Source organism: Antechinus flavipes, chromosome 3 (genome assembly GCF_016432865.1).
Source record: "Antechinus flavipes isolate AdamAnt ecotype Samford, QLD, Australia chromosome 3, AdamAnt_v2, whole genome shotgun sequence".
NCBI classification, from domain to species: Eukaryota; Metazoa; Chordata; class Mammalia; order Dasyuromorphia; family Dasyuridae; genus Antechinus; species Antechinus flavipes.
In genome coordinates this window covers 144295403-144308299 of record NC_067400.1, presented here as the reverse complement: position 1 = coordinate 144308299, position 12897 = coordinate 144295403, and the positions used below count along the sequence as shown (strand labels likewise).

General features: G+C 32.2%; 1 protein-coding gene across 1 annotated transcript in view; it reads right to left on the bottom strand.

The window, feature by feature from the left end:
• Positions 1-12897, bottom strand: part of LOC127557076 (glypican-5-like) — a 646856-nt gene that overhangs the window by 355773 nt on the left and 278186 nt on the right. The window contains exon 5 of the mRNA XM_051990541.1: positions 1545-1665. Within this exon, the coding sequence (XP_051846501.1) occupies positions 1545-1665 (121 nt within the window). The remainder of the gene's footprint in view (positions 1-1544; positions 1666-12897) is intronic.

The window sequence follows — 12897 nt, the reverse complement described above, 5'->3', positions numbered from 1 at the left end:
TGGATTATGAAATAAATTTAGAAAACTAATATAAGTAATGACATTTTCTGGTAAAAAATAAGAAAAGATTATGCAAAAGATAATATGGATTTCTCACAATTACATGGTTTTATTGGTAAAAAGGATAGTGGAAACCTTCTAGTCCACCCCTTCATTTTACAAAAGATAAAGCCAGGTTTAAAAAAGGCAAAGATAATTGTCTGAGTTCATGCAGTAATTGAATGACGGCAACTGGATTCTAACCCAGGACCTCTGCCTTCCTATATACACTACTATTTTCAATCCACCACACTGCTTTCAATTTGCTATAAATCAAAACCAAATAAGATGCAAAACCTTTCAAATTCAGAGACTGTGGGTTCAAATCACTTCACTGATACCTTTATATAATCTTGGATGTAGCTAATTATCCTGGAACTCAGCATTCTCATTTATAAAAGAGGAGAGGGAATAGGTAGGTAGTCTTTGAGGTTGATTTCAGTTATGAATATGTAATCTTCTGATTCTCAAACAAATCAAAAAGTAAGGTGAAAAAACATTTAAATCTGAGTTATAAAGTGAATAACCAATTAGAAAATCTCTCCTACTCAAGTCTTCTATTTAGCATTGTAGACAGTCACTAAAATCAGGAACAGCATTTGATTTTAGCTAGTGAAATATAGTAAGTTGGCAAACCTAGTACCCATTGATGCTATTAAAATACTAAAGATACATAAGAATAAATTACTTATTTCTTTCTTTCATAACAACGTAAGTTGAAAGCAAGTCTGACATAAAATGAAGATTTGACATTTCTTAGTATAATGCAGAATTAGTCATAAATAATCACTGACTTTCTAAAATTTATTTTATATAAATTTGATATGCATACATGTATCTCCAGTGATATATATATATATGTGTGTGTGTGTGTGTGTGTATGTGTGTGTGTGTATACACATATACACACACACACATGGTATGCATATATGCACATGAACACACACATATATACAATATGTGTATAGATATACACATATACGTATATTCCTATTTTTAACTTTTTAACTAGTTTTTTACTTTTTAATTTTTTTTTTACAAATGCAGCTGCAAACTTCATAGAAAGGCTCAGTGTGTTAGAAAGAAGGTGACTTTGTCAGCTTTCCTTTTTTTTCTGATATATGTTATCCTTAATTGTTAATGATAGTAAGCATAGGACGTCATATGTCTAAAGCTCATTGGTTAAGAATGAAGGTTTATCATGGGATTCTTATCATTGATTATAAAGCTGAAGAGCTGTCTTGAAATTCACAGGTACAGATGGTCCTGGCATTAGGCTAACTTTTCACTTTCATACTCCATATGCAAAGCACTGAACTAAATAATTAGTAATAACATAGGCATACTCATTTCATGCAGTTTCATAATTTCAAGAGGGAGTAACACACATCAATCTATAACATTAATTAAATGGATCAAGCCTAATTTTAATATTATCTTTATTGATAATTTTAATGCAAAGTTATTAACAGCTTCTAGTTACCACCAAAGGAAAGTTTACTTACCTGAATAACATGCTTCAGTTTATCGATAATTTGGTTTATGATAGGATCAGTCCCTTTAACTTTCACCTCTGGGTTTCCAGATTGGGCTTTTATTCCATTTCCAACCACACGATGAGTATAACTAATGAAATGAAAGAAATATGTCACTTAAAATAATGATCACAGAAGTTATTTGGACTGCTGTTTGGCATATGCAGTATTATATTTCACTATCATTTCAATAATATTCTATTTTATATATTTTATGAAAGGTGATGGTTTTATTTTAAAAAGTTAATTTCAAATAACAATTTTAAAATTATCTTCCTTTTTGAAGCATCATTTGCAACAATGATAGATAGACCATTTTAAAATATTTTAGTATTATTTTTGAAACTAGAAATTTTTTTTGTTAAAAATGAAGATCAGTTTTTACCAATGGAGTATGATTTTTTAAATAGACAAACTGAAGTAACTTTTTATTGAGATAAATTTATACAATTATTTGTATTTTCACCTGAAACAATAGAATTACATAGTTTTCATATTTTTGGTAGACTAAACAATCTGAGTTTAAGGATGAAATATAATTAGTAACGAAGTCCAAAACCACCTTGGTTGGCTATTCATTTATTATGCAATCCGAGGCAAGATGTTTCTGTTCACTAGTCCTTAGGTACACAGACACACAGACACACAGACATACATACACACACACACACACACACACACACACACACACACAATTTGTAAATAGAAGATATTAGAACAAACTATATTTAAAGTCCCCAGCTCTAAGAACCTATGATTTTGGGTCTATCATTCTCTTTGTTTTCTACAAATTGTATTTTATTTTTAAGGTCCTGATTGACAGGAATACTTGTTACAATAAAAATTTCCAATATAATAGAAAATGTTTACATTATCAAATTGGTTTCTCTCTTGGAGAGAGAAGTGAAGGTGGGAGAAAAATTAGGAACTCAAGATGTTACAAAAAATAACTGCTGAAAACTATCTGTACATGTAATTGGGGGAAAAAGTACTATTAAGTGAAAATATATAATACATTTATATTATATTATTATTTTATATACTATATTGATGTAATATAAGCAGTTCATTAAATTTTCTCTAGGTTTGTTAGTTGGGCATATATTTTAATCTATATTGTCCATTTAGTAATATGAATTTTTAAATTTTGTCATATAATGTCAATTACTTGATGAAGCTAAATAATTTTGACTGTCATGCATAAAATGATTAGCAAAATGACGTGACCATGTAAAGCAAATTCATACACATCTAAAATAGTTGACTAGAACATCTAAGAAAGTATAATCAATGAGCATTTATGACTGGCTATAAAAAGCAAAAATTTGTATGCAAAGGAAACATCCTCCCTACCCCATTTCAGTCTTGAATATTTTGGGAAATTTTTAATTTAAAAATGAGGGAATTTATACAAAGCCGTTTAAATAAATCTTATGTAGGTACCACTGTGATCAAAATGTATTACCTAAACAATTTTAGCTCAGTTGATAATAAGAAAGAATTAATCAATATCAAGAATTTATCATTATCATCATGACACTAAAACCACCCAGTATTCATAGAGGCCTTACTACATATAAGAAACTGTTCCTCATTGTGAGGAAAAAGAAGTATAGATATAATTTCTGCCTTTAGTTATTTTATGAATGTGTTCACACAAATATTATATATATATATGCATATATATATGCATGTATATACACATGGCTATATGGATATATATGTGTGTGTATATGTATATGTGTGTATATGGAGAAATGCTAAATGACAAATCAAGATTATAAATCAATGTTTATCAATCCTAATTATATTGCCAAATATACAAATTTGTTGTGAGTGAACAATAGCCACCAGAAACTGAAAATTAAGGCAGCCAAATTATATTGACCAAGTCTGACTCAAAAAAAAGAGGAAAGAGAATGTTAGAACATACATCCTTTCATTTTTTGCAGATACAAGAAGATTTGGATATAGAAAGCAGTCAATGATGCAGAACACAGTCGTTAATGTGTTGGTTAGCTTGATTTAACCATTTCCCCCCTTTCTTTTTTCATTGCTATAAGGATTAACTCTCTGGGAGAGGAAGAAGGAAGGATATGATACAAAATGAAGGCAGTAGAAAAACTAAATATATCTTTTTTATAAGAAAATATGCCTAAACACAGATTATCACCTTGTTAATCAAAGAGATGGCTATCACTCCACTTAAATTAAGGTTTATTTAAAAGTCATGGGAATCACTGATTTGGAGTAGTAAAGAAAAGTTATTAATTTTGATTAAACACTGTATTTAACTATGTCCAATATATACTTATTTTAAGACCTTAATAATATATTTTATGTACTCTAGACTACAATAATTGGCATGAATGTAAATACTTGTATTGACATATTCAAGAAAGATTTAGTATATAAGTTCCAGCCCAATGCTACCCCTAGAGGTGACTTTGGTCTATGCAGTTAATTTTTGGCTTCAGTTTCCTCACCTGTAAACATAAGAAACTAGAGGGTACCACTTCCCTCTTATATTCTATAATTTTGAATTATCATAATTAATTAAACAATTGAAGAAATGTTGATTTACCTAGGATTTATGGAACAAGTCATTGCATCCAAGGATTCTGTTCCAGAATAATCCTTTATTTAAATTATTATAATCATATTTGCATGAGTAATCTATAATTAATATTACAAAGCCTTGGCCTCTTAACCTTTCCTATTCTCATTTTTAATGAGAGAAAAAGGAAAATTTTAATTAAGCCACCTATGGAACAGTTTTCTATATTCCATGTAAAAGAATTACTATTACTATGACCCTATATTTTGATACAAGCTAATATCACCAGGCACAAGACAAAAAAATCATCAAATAAAAAATTCTTCCCTCTTTTATACAGTGGAGGAGAAAAACATTAAAAAACCTCAAAATAAAATACCACGTTCTAATATCACACACTGTTAATTTTTTACATTTTCATTTTTTCTAAAAAGATTTTCTTAACACTCTTTTCTTTACATCTACATGTTAAACAATTGAATCATTAACAAATGTCTATGCAGAGACACATTGATATTTTTTAACATGAACTAAATGATACTGTCAGCACTTAATGAGTAAATTGGAATCTTAACATGCTACAAAAACTCTTTATGAATAGACTTTAATTTACATGCAAAATATGTTTCTCAAAAGGAAGGAAAAAAATATGAAACAGACACTTAGTTTGAGAGTTGTCTCATTACAAAGTTTTAATAAGTCATTAATCACTTTAGGGGTTTTTTCCCCCTACTAATGTACAAGTAATGGATAAAACACAGTAAGGATCCCTACAGAGGTTTCATGACTTGAGAAAATGCTGTTCAGATTTCAATGAGAGAGAGAAAAAAAAATGAGAGAAAAAGATAAATTTCTTGTTAGAGAAGTAATAGACTCACCATCTGTGCTCATTTCTTCTATGTAGGCCTGGTAATGTATCACATCAGTTTAATAGGCATACTTGGTCCCAAAGTACTATTCATTTTCATCAACACAGAAAAATGTACACACTGATATATTTGTATTCTATAAAAATGTTTTAAAATGATGATTAACAATATTTCAGTTCATTCTGTGTTCAAAATATGAATATTCATGCGGTGCACTAATAAATCTGTAGCTATGAACATTGCTAGGAAGTAGTTACTTTTGACTCCTTTGAAATTTCCTATTTGAAAATAAGGCCATGTCATATGAACTGACATTGATTTCACTTCACTTTGAACATAATAGGATTTAGCTTTGAATTTATTCTAAGAGTGGGCTATTTTGAAGAGCACCTCTACAATTTCAGCAAAATCCATCTGGACTCTGACAATGCAACTGGAATTCATTAGGAATAGGCTAAACAGTACCTGTCTCAGATGATTTAGGTAAGCTTTTGGAATAGTCACTCTGGGATAGTATTTGAGTGACTCACAATTGTTGCCAGATGAACCCCCCAAAAGGATGCCCTTTTTCTTTCATGTTCATTGAGTTACTCAATCTTTGTTAGAAGGTAAAATTTGAGAGTGGGTGTTTTTTTTAAACCTAGATTTTGATAATTTGTAATTGTTTTCTTACATCATTAACTTAGGTGGATGATGGACAGAAGGTTGAGTACCATAAATATTCTTGAGATATTTCCAGTATTCTTTACCTATGATTTTACAAGAAATTTCCTAAAATGTGTCTAAGTAAATATATGAGTCTCATGGACGCTATATATATTCAGGAATAGGCCTCCATATCATGCACGTATCATTGCAATACTTATATAAGAAACAAAGAACAAATCATTCAAACTATGTCAATGGCTTTTGAGTTCTGGATTATGACACAATAAACAAAAATAAAGGCTGAAAAACTGTTTCCTCAAACAATTTTGAACCTTTAGAATATTCTGCTTAACCATAGCCTCTGAACATTTTTTCTCTTATACTTAAGGTTCTAATCTTGGACCTTTGAGAATAGAAAGAAGCCTATATGATTGATTTTATGTGCTAGATTTTATGGGGATAACATTTTATGGTAGGTAGGAGGTTCACAGGAGGATTTAGAAAATGGAAATATCTGTAGAATCAATTCAAAACAGCAAAACTTTTTTGCTGTTTAACTATTTTAGTTAATCTGCACAGTAACAGAACCATTCTTTTAAATTAATTTCTCCTTCAAATGTTCTCATGCTGGATAGCTGATAATTTAAATAAAGCATTATATATCTTGACTTAAAATATTGAAATTCTAATAACAAAAAAATTGTGAAGAAATTTTTCTTCTTTTAACAGTAAATGGCCTAAGTCTTATTTAAGTTCATGCTGGGGAAACATTTGCTATAGATGATGATAAACATCAGGCCATTTTCATCCACATGATGATATGATAATATAATAATTCGTGTATTGAAAAACTGGAATGTTGAGCAAATGATGGCAACTTTTCTGCCAGACCAAACCAAGAAAGTAATTACATTTAGAGTTATAATGGACAAACTCATTAAGTGACAGATTTTTAATAAGTCTTCAATCCCAACCACTCATTTGGCAGGGCAGAGTTTTATGCCTGCCAATTTAGCCAGGTGATCACAAGTCTGCAGCTTTATGACAGTTTCTAAAATGACCAGCTGTATGCTCTCACAGGAAGATATTTCCACATGTGCAACAAGCACTAAATCATGAGTCAAGATTGAATGCTTCCCTTCTTCATTAGCAGTAATGACTGGAACATAAACCCCATCTTCTTGGGAAGAAAAAAAAAATCTTATTTCCTCAAGGGTAAACATTTTCCACAACGGAGCACAGCTCAAATACTATTTGTTTCCCATTTCCTAGATTTCCTTTATATGTAGTCTTTTCCTATTATAAGTTAAGAACATATAATTGAAGGGAAATAATTTGAGAGCTTGCAAACTTGTATTGATATCTCCAGCATTTAGCCCAGGGTGTGGCAAATACACTTTATTAAAATGTACTCAATAAGTCCCTTAGCTATCTGGCTAATGGTGTTTATGCTGTGAGGGAAAACATAGTATTTTTCCTCCTTAGTTTTGTATTACTTAATAGTTTCCAAATGTATTAATAGGAAAATAAATGATAGAATGAAAATACTCATAGATTATTGGTTTACTCCATAGAGAAATCTTAAGATCTTAGGATCTTCACCATTTAAATTAATAGTTTCAAACATTTGAAGTGCATTCAAACCTGCACTTGCATTATGGAACATAACCCCAAAGTGTTATGACAGACCCATTTTATCTATCATGTGATTTTATTTCAAACATTAGCACTATCGAAATAAATCCTAACCCTGGCTTATTTGTCTTTATGATGGGAATAACAGTTATTCTGCACCTGAAATTCCCTGCCTTACTTCATTATTGGATATTGACATATAAAAGGCTACTACTATTACTTAATAAATCAAATGTTATCTAAATACTAATAAAAACAAAATACTTTGTTGAAATAAACTGTGAATCAAGTCAATTAATAATGCAAATTTTAATGAGCAAACCTGAATGAATTTTAGAAGGGACCCAAGTCACATAAGGTACCAAAAGATTCAGCACTTTAACAAAGAATAAAAAAGGTATATTGATACAAATTCATCTTCAGAAAACAAAACCATCTGTTCCATCAGAAATATTTCAAGTCAGTTATTAAATATAGTGATTCTATTACTTCCAGCACAGAATTCCAATTAAACAATTTGAGGACATCCTACCAATACAATGCATAATAAAAATAAATACACACACAGTGGGAGAACTTTTAAATTACAGAGTATTTTGAAGCCCATCATGTGGCAGATGCTTGAGTGAAAATAATTGTTTCCACACATACTTAGTAAACTAATGAGCAGATTTTACATACCATCTCTTTCTATTGAAGAAATTATCTCATTTGTTACTACACATGAAAGGTAATTTACCACAGATAATCTTTACATTTCACAAATGTCATTTTTTTTAAAAAGGAAAAAAAAAAAAACTCCCAAATGTTTCAGTCTGTTTTCAGTTAGAGTTGGCCTCAGGAAAAGTATTTCTGTCAACTTTAGCTAGTTACATTATATCATATACATCATCTCCTCTGTTTCTAGGGGATTCTGCTCCCCAAACAAAAATGAATGATACTATTAAAATGTCTCTTAATTCATACAGATAAATGATGAAATATAATTCACAAAAGTTGATATACCTACATCTGAAACAGAGACGCATGCATATATCTAATCTGTTTAAAAGTTTACTTCTCTCCCAGAATCTTTAGAAAGATAGCTCATTACAAAAGTGTTGATGTTTTGTTCGATGGGGACTATACAGGCACACTGAATGAATTTTAATCATACTTAATACTAATTTGGTGGCACGGTTGTGACAGTATTCAAATATGACTAATCTGGATTGGATCTGCTGTACTTATTCCAGTTTGCATAATTATCATCCAAATTCATATAAAACAAAACAAAACAAAACAAAAATAAACAAAACTTCAGAGGTAAGGATAAAATTTGTAACTTTCTTCTTTCTCTCTCCTCATGAATGATTCTTGAGAATGGAATTAAATTTGGACCTTGAGTTTTTTGCAGTATTTTTTTTAATGTTATAACCAAAGGAAGACCCTTTGAGAACTGATTGAATCCAGCCGTCTCCTTCAAGTAAAACTGCACCTATATCAGTCATAACACTTGGCATTCATTTATTAGCCTAGGGCATAATAGGCCTAATAGGATTGTTTTTCCCCATTGGAGAAAAAATTGGGGAAAAAATGGAAACCTGATCACATGCTTAATGAAATTAGAATCTTGGAGTTTTAAAACTAAGAAACACCTTAGAGATCTAAAAGAAATCCAGCCCTTAAAGCATCCAACTCCTTCATTTTACAGATGAAGAAGCAGATGACAAATGTACTTAAGTGATTTATTTAAAGCTCAATAAGAAGCAGCAGTGGATTTAACTTTCAAAAAGCCTACTGAAACTTAACAAACCTTAACAAAAACACATTATCCAAGAATGTGTACTGGGATCTTTTCACTATATGATGTCAATGTCAGATCCTTCCAAAAATATTGCATTTCATTCTGGATTTTAATCATTTTTGAGTACATCCAATAAGAATCACTGAGATAATGAGGAAACTGAAAATTATGTCATATTGTTGATGAAATTCAAATTTAGTTTAAAAAAGAGAAGAGCTGTGTTCAATTGTTTGAGGGGTTGTTTTATGGAAGACAGATTCAACATATTTTTCTCAGTCTCAGAAGGAAAATTCTGATTTCAGTTTAATTCAACAATTAGAGTTACATAAAAATGGTTTTCTGTTTTAAAAAAATACTAAGTTCTCTATTTCTGGAGATAATTAAATAGCAATTGGGTGATCACATTTTGGGAAAGATGAAAAAGAGATTTAGGATAAAGGTGCAAGTGAGAGAACTTCTGAAGTGGAGCCAACATGATAACATGAAGCCAGAAAGCTGCTCAAGCTCTCCCAGTTTCACTCAAAAATTACATGAAACCAAATCTCTGAACAGAGTCTGATGGAATGAAACCACTCTCCAGCTCAAGACAGATTGGAAAAACTTCAAGGTCCGTCTCACTGGGGTGAAAAGAGTACATAGCCCAGTTCAGATAGACTCTGGGAAAGCCAGTGAGAGAGTCTGAACCACAGCAAATGAGCAACTAAGACAGTTAGTCCTAACTCAATAGAAGAGCAAATCAGGGGGGCAGCTTCCAATTCTAGTTCAGAAGGCAAACACTGGGAAACTTGAAAAGGGCCAACAAATATTTAAAAAATGGAAGAAAATGTGAAATACCTCATTAAAAAAAAATAGCTGACCTGGAAAATAGATCCAGAAAAGATAATTTTAAAATTATTGGTCTACTTGAAGGACATGACCAAAAAAAGAGCCTAGTTAACATTCTTCAAGATATCATTAAAAAAAAAAAAAACCTTTCCCAGTATTCTAGAAGTGAAACAGGAAGTACTCATTGAAAGAATCCATTGATCACCTTTGGGAAAAAATCCCACAACAAAAATCCCAAGGAACATTGTTTAAAAAACTCCAGAACTACAACCTCAAGGAAAAAAATATTGCAAGCTACCAGACAAAAACAATTCAAATATCAAGGATTATCCAGGATAAAGCAGCTTCTACAATAAAAGATTGGAGATCCTGAAGTGCCTAGGGTTACAACGAAGAATTCTACCCAGTGAGTAAGACTCAGCATCATTTTTCAGGGAAGGTGATGGAGCTTCGATGAAGTAAGAGACTTTAATCATTTCTACTGAAAAAACTAAACAAAAATTTTAATCTACAAATACAGGATTCATTCTTTCAAGATAAAATTGTTTACATCCCTAGATGGGAAAGTGATACTCATAACTCTTGACAACAGTATCTGTCACTGCTACAGACAAAGAGAGGCATCACATGGACTAAGGGTGTGGTTCTGAATGGACCCTGATATGATGACATCAAAGAAAAAGAAATTAAGGAGTGGGAAAAGGTCTGTACTTGAAAAAGAAGAAGGGGAAAGTATAACAGGACAATTAGCTCACAGGAAGAGGCTCAAAAGACTTATTATAATTAAGGAAAATAGAAGAAAGAATGAGCATTGCATGAAATTTGATCTCATCAGTTTTAGTTCCAAAAAGAAATAACTTAATCATTCAGTTTGGTATAGAAATTTATATAATAGAAATATAATAATATATTAAAAAGTAGGAAAAGAAAGAGGAAAGAAAACAGAGAAGGAGGATAAAAGAGAAGACAGAAACACTCCAGGGAAAGGTAAGAGAAGGGCGGAAGGTGTGATAGAAGATAAGGTAATGGGGGGGTGGATTAAAAACACTATTATGAAAAGGGGGAAGAGGGGATAGGGGATAAAATAGTGGGTGTGATGGGTAAAATAAACAGGACTAAGGACAGGATGAAAAGAGACAACAAAAGTATATACAGGGGAGAAAATACGATGGAGGGAAATACAGAGCTGGTACTCATAATTGTGAACGTAAATGTGATAAGCTTTCCCATAAAACAGAAATGAATAGCAGAGTGGATAAAACACAAAACCCTACATTTGATGCAGAGAGAAACATAACACAGGAAAGATAAAAGGCTGCAACACAATTTGTTATGTTTCAGATGAAGTAAAAATAGCAGGGGTAGCAATTCTGATATCAGAAGAAGCAAAAGTAAAAATAGATCTTATGAAAAGAAATTAAGGGAAAAAAAGTACATCTTGATAAAGGGTATTGTAAATAATGAGGTAGTAATGATACTAAATGATACTACAAGTGGTAGAACAGCCAGATTCCTAAGAAGATTTTAAGACAGTTATATAAAGAAAAAGACAACAAAACTATTCTAGTGGGGGACTTCAACATCCTCCTCTCACAATCAGACAAATCTAACCACAAAATAAACAAGAAAGAAATTAGGGAAGTTAACAGAATCTTTAAAAATCTAGATATGATAGTCCTGTGGAGAAAATTGAATAAAGACAGAAAGGAATACCCTTTTTTCTCAATAGTACATGCCACTTTCACAAAAATTGACCATGTATTAGGTCATAAAAACCTCACAATTATAAAGGGCTGAAACTCTTGAGTCGATGCACTGAGGTCTGGTTCGAGCACTTAAGGCTAATTACCAATTGGACAATACTCTATAAGCATGTGCTTGGAAAATGGCCCTTCCCACTATCCTGTGCTGGCTTGATAATTAGTGTATACAGAGAATTGTAGGAGGGACTAGGGGGTGGAATAAGACTAGCTAGAGTCACTTGGGTGGGAGACAAAGAAGGAAGGTTATAGAGATTCTGCTTCCATCCAATTCAATCCTACCTCTAAAGACCAAGAATAAAAACCAAGGGCTTTTGCTTATCCTGACTCAGGCTGATTCTAAGGTATTCAAGGTGCTAATATGGTCATCACATTTGGTGCCCAATGTGTGGACCAAGGACCCTAATTTCACTGAAGTCCCTGTGGACCAGGAAATTGGGTGAGTATTTTAACAAACAGGGAACTTACTTTGTTGAGGGCTAAATTAGTAACCTTTTCTAGCTGAAATGGGACAGATATTAGGAAAAGATTCTCCCCCAGCCCCAGCCCTATGCCCACCCCCCACCCCAAGGGGGCTCTATAGAAAGCATACTTAAGTTGATCAAGGGACAAGGCTTAATTGTAACTTGGTTGCAGATCTCTAGACTCTTGGGTACATTAGAAGGCACGTTCCCTTGGTTCTTAAAGGAAGAAGAGATAGGGCTAGATAATTGGAAGTTAGTAGGACAACAATTATGTGAATACTACAATGATAAAGGTCCTCATTCAATTTCCAAGGAAATATTCTATACATACAACATAATACAATTGGTCTTAAAGATTACTACAAGTTATAGAAAAAAGAAAAATTCTAAGAACAGCCAGATGAGGAAGTATGAGGAAAAAGAGGAAGACAATGAACACACTAATGGCAATATCAACAGAGGGCATGGGGAGTTAAGTGAGGATGAAGGGCATGATGATTCTTGTTCTCACCAGGCAGCTTCAACCCCGCCTAAACCAGAACTGGTTCTTGACTTGCCCCCATCAACTCCACCTTCTGGGATGGAGGAAGGAGAAGTGGGAGGGGCAGTGATATCACTAGCACCTCCCCCCAGCAATCACCCCCTCCTATGACTAGATTGCAAAAGGCAGTACTTAAAGCCACAGAGGAAGGGAAGGATATAGCTGATTTGAAACTAGAAATGTATCCTGTGATTCAACAGTTTAACTCTTCAGGTCAGGAAAGTAAAAGATACACTCC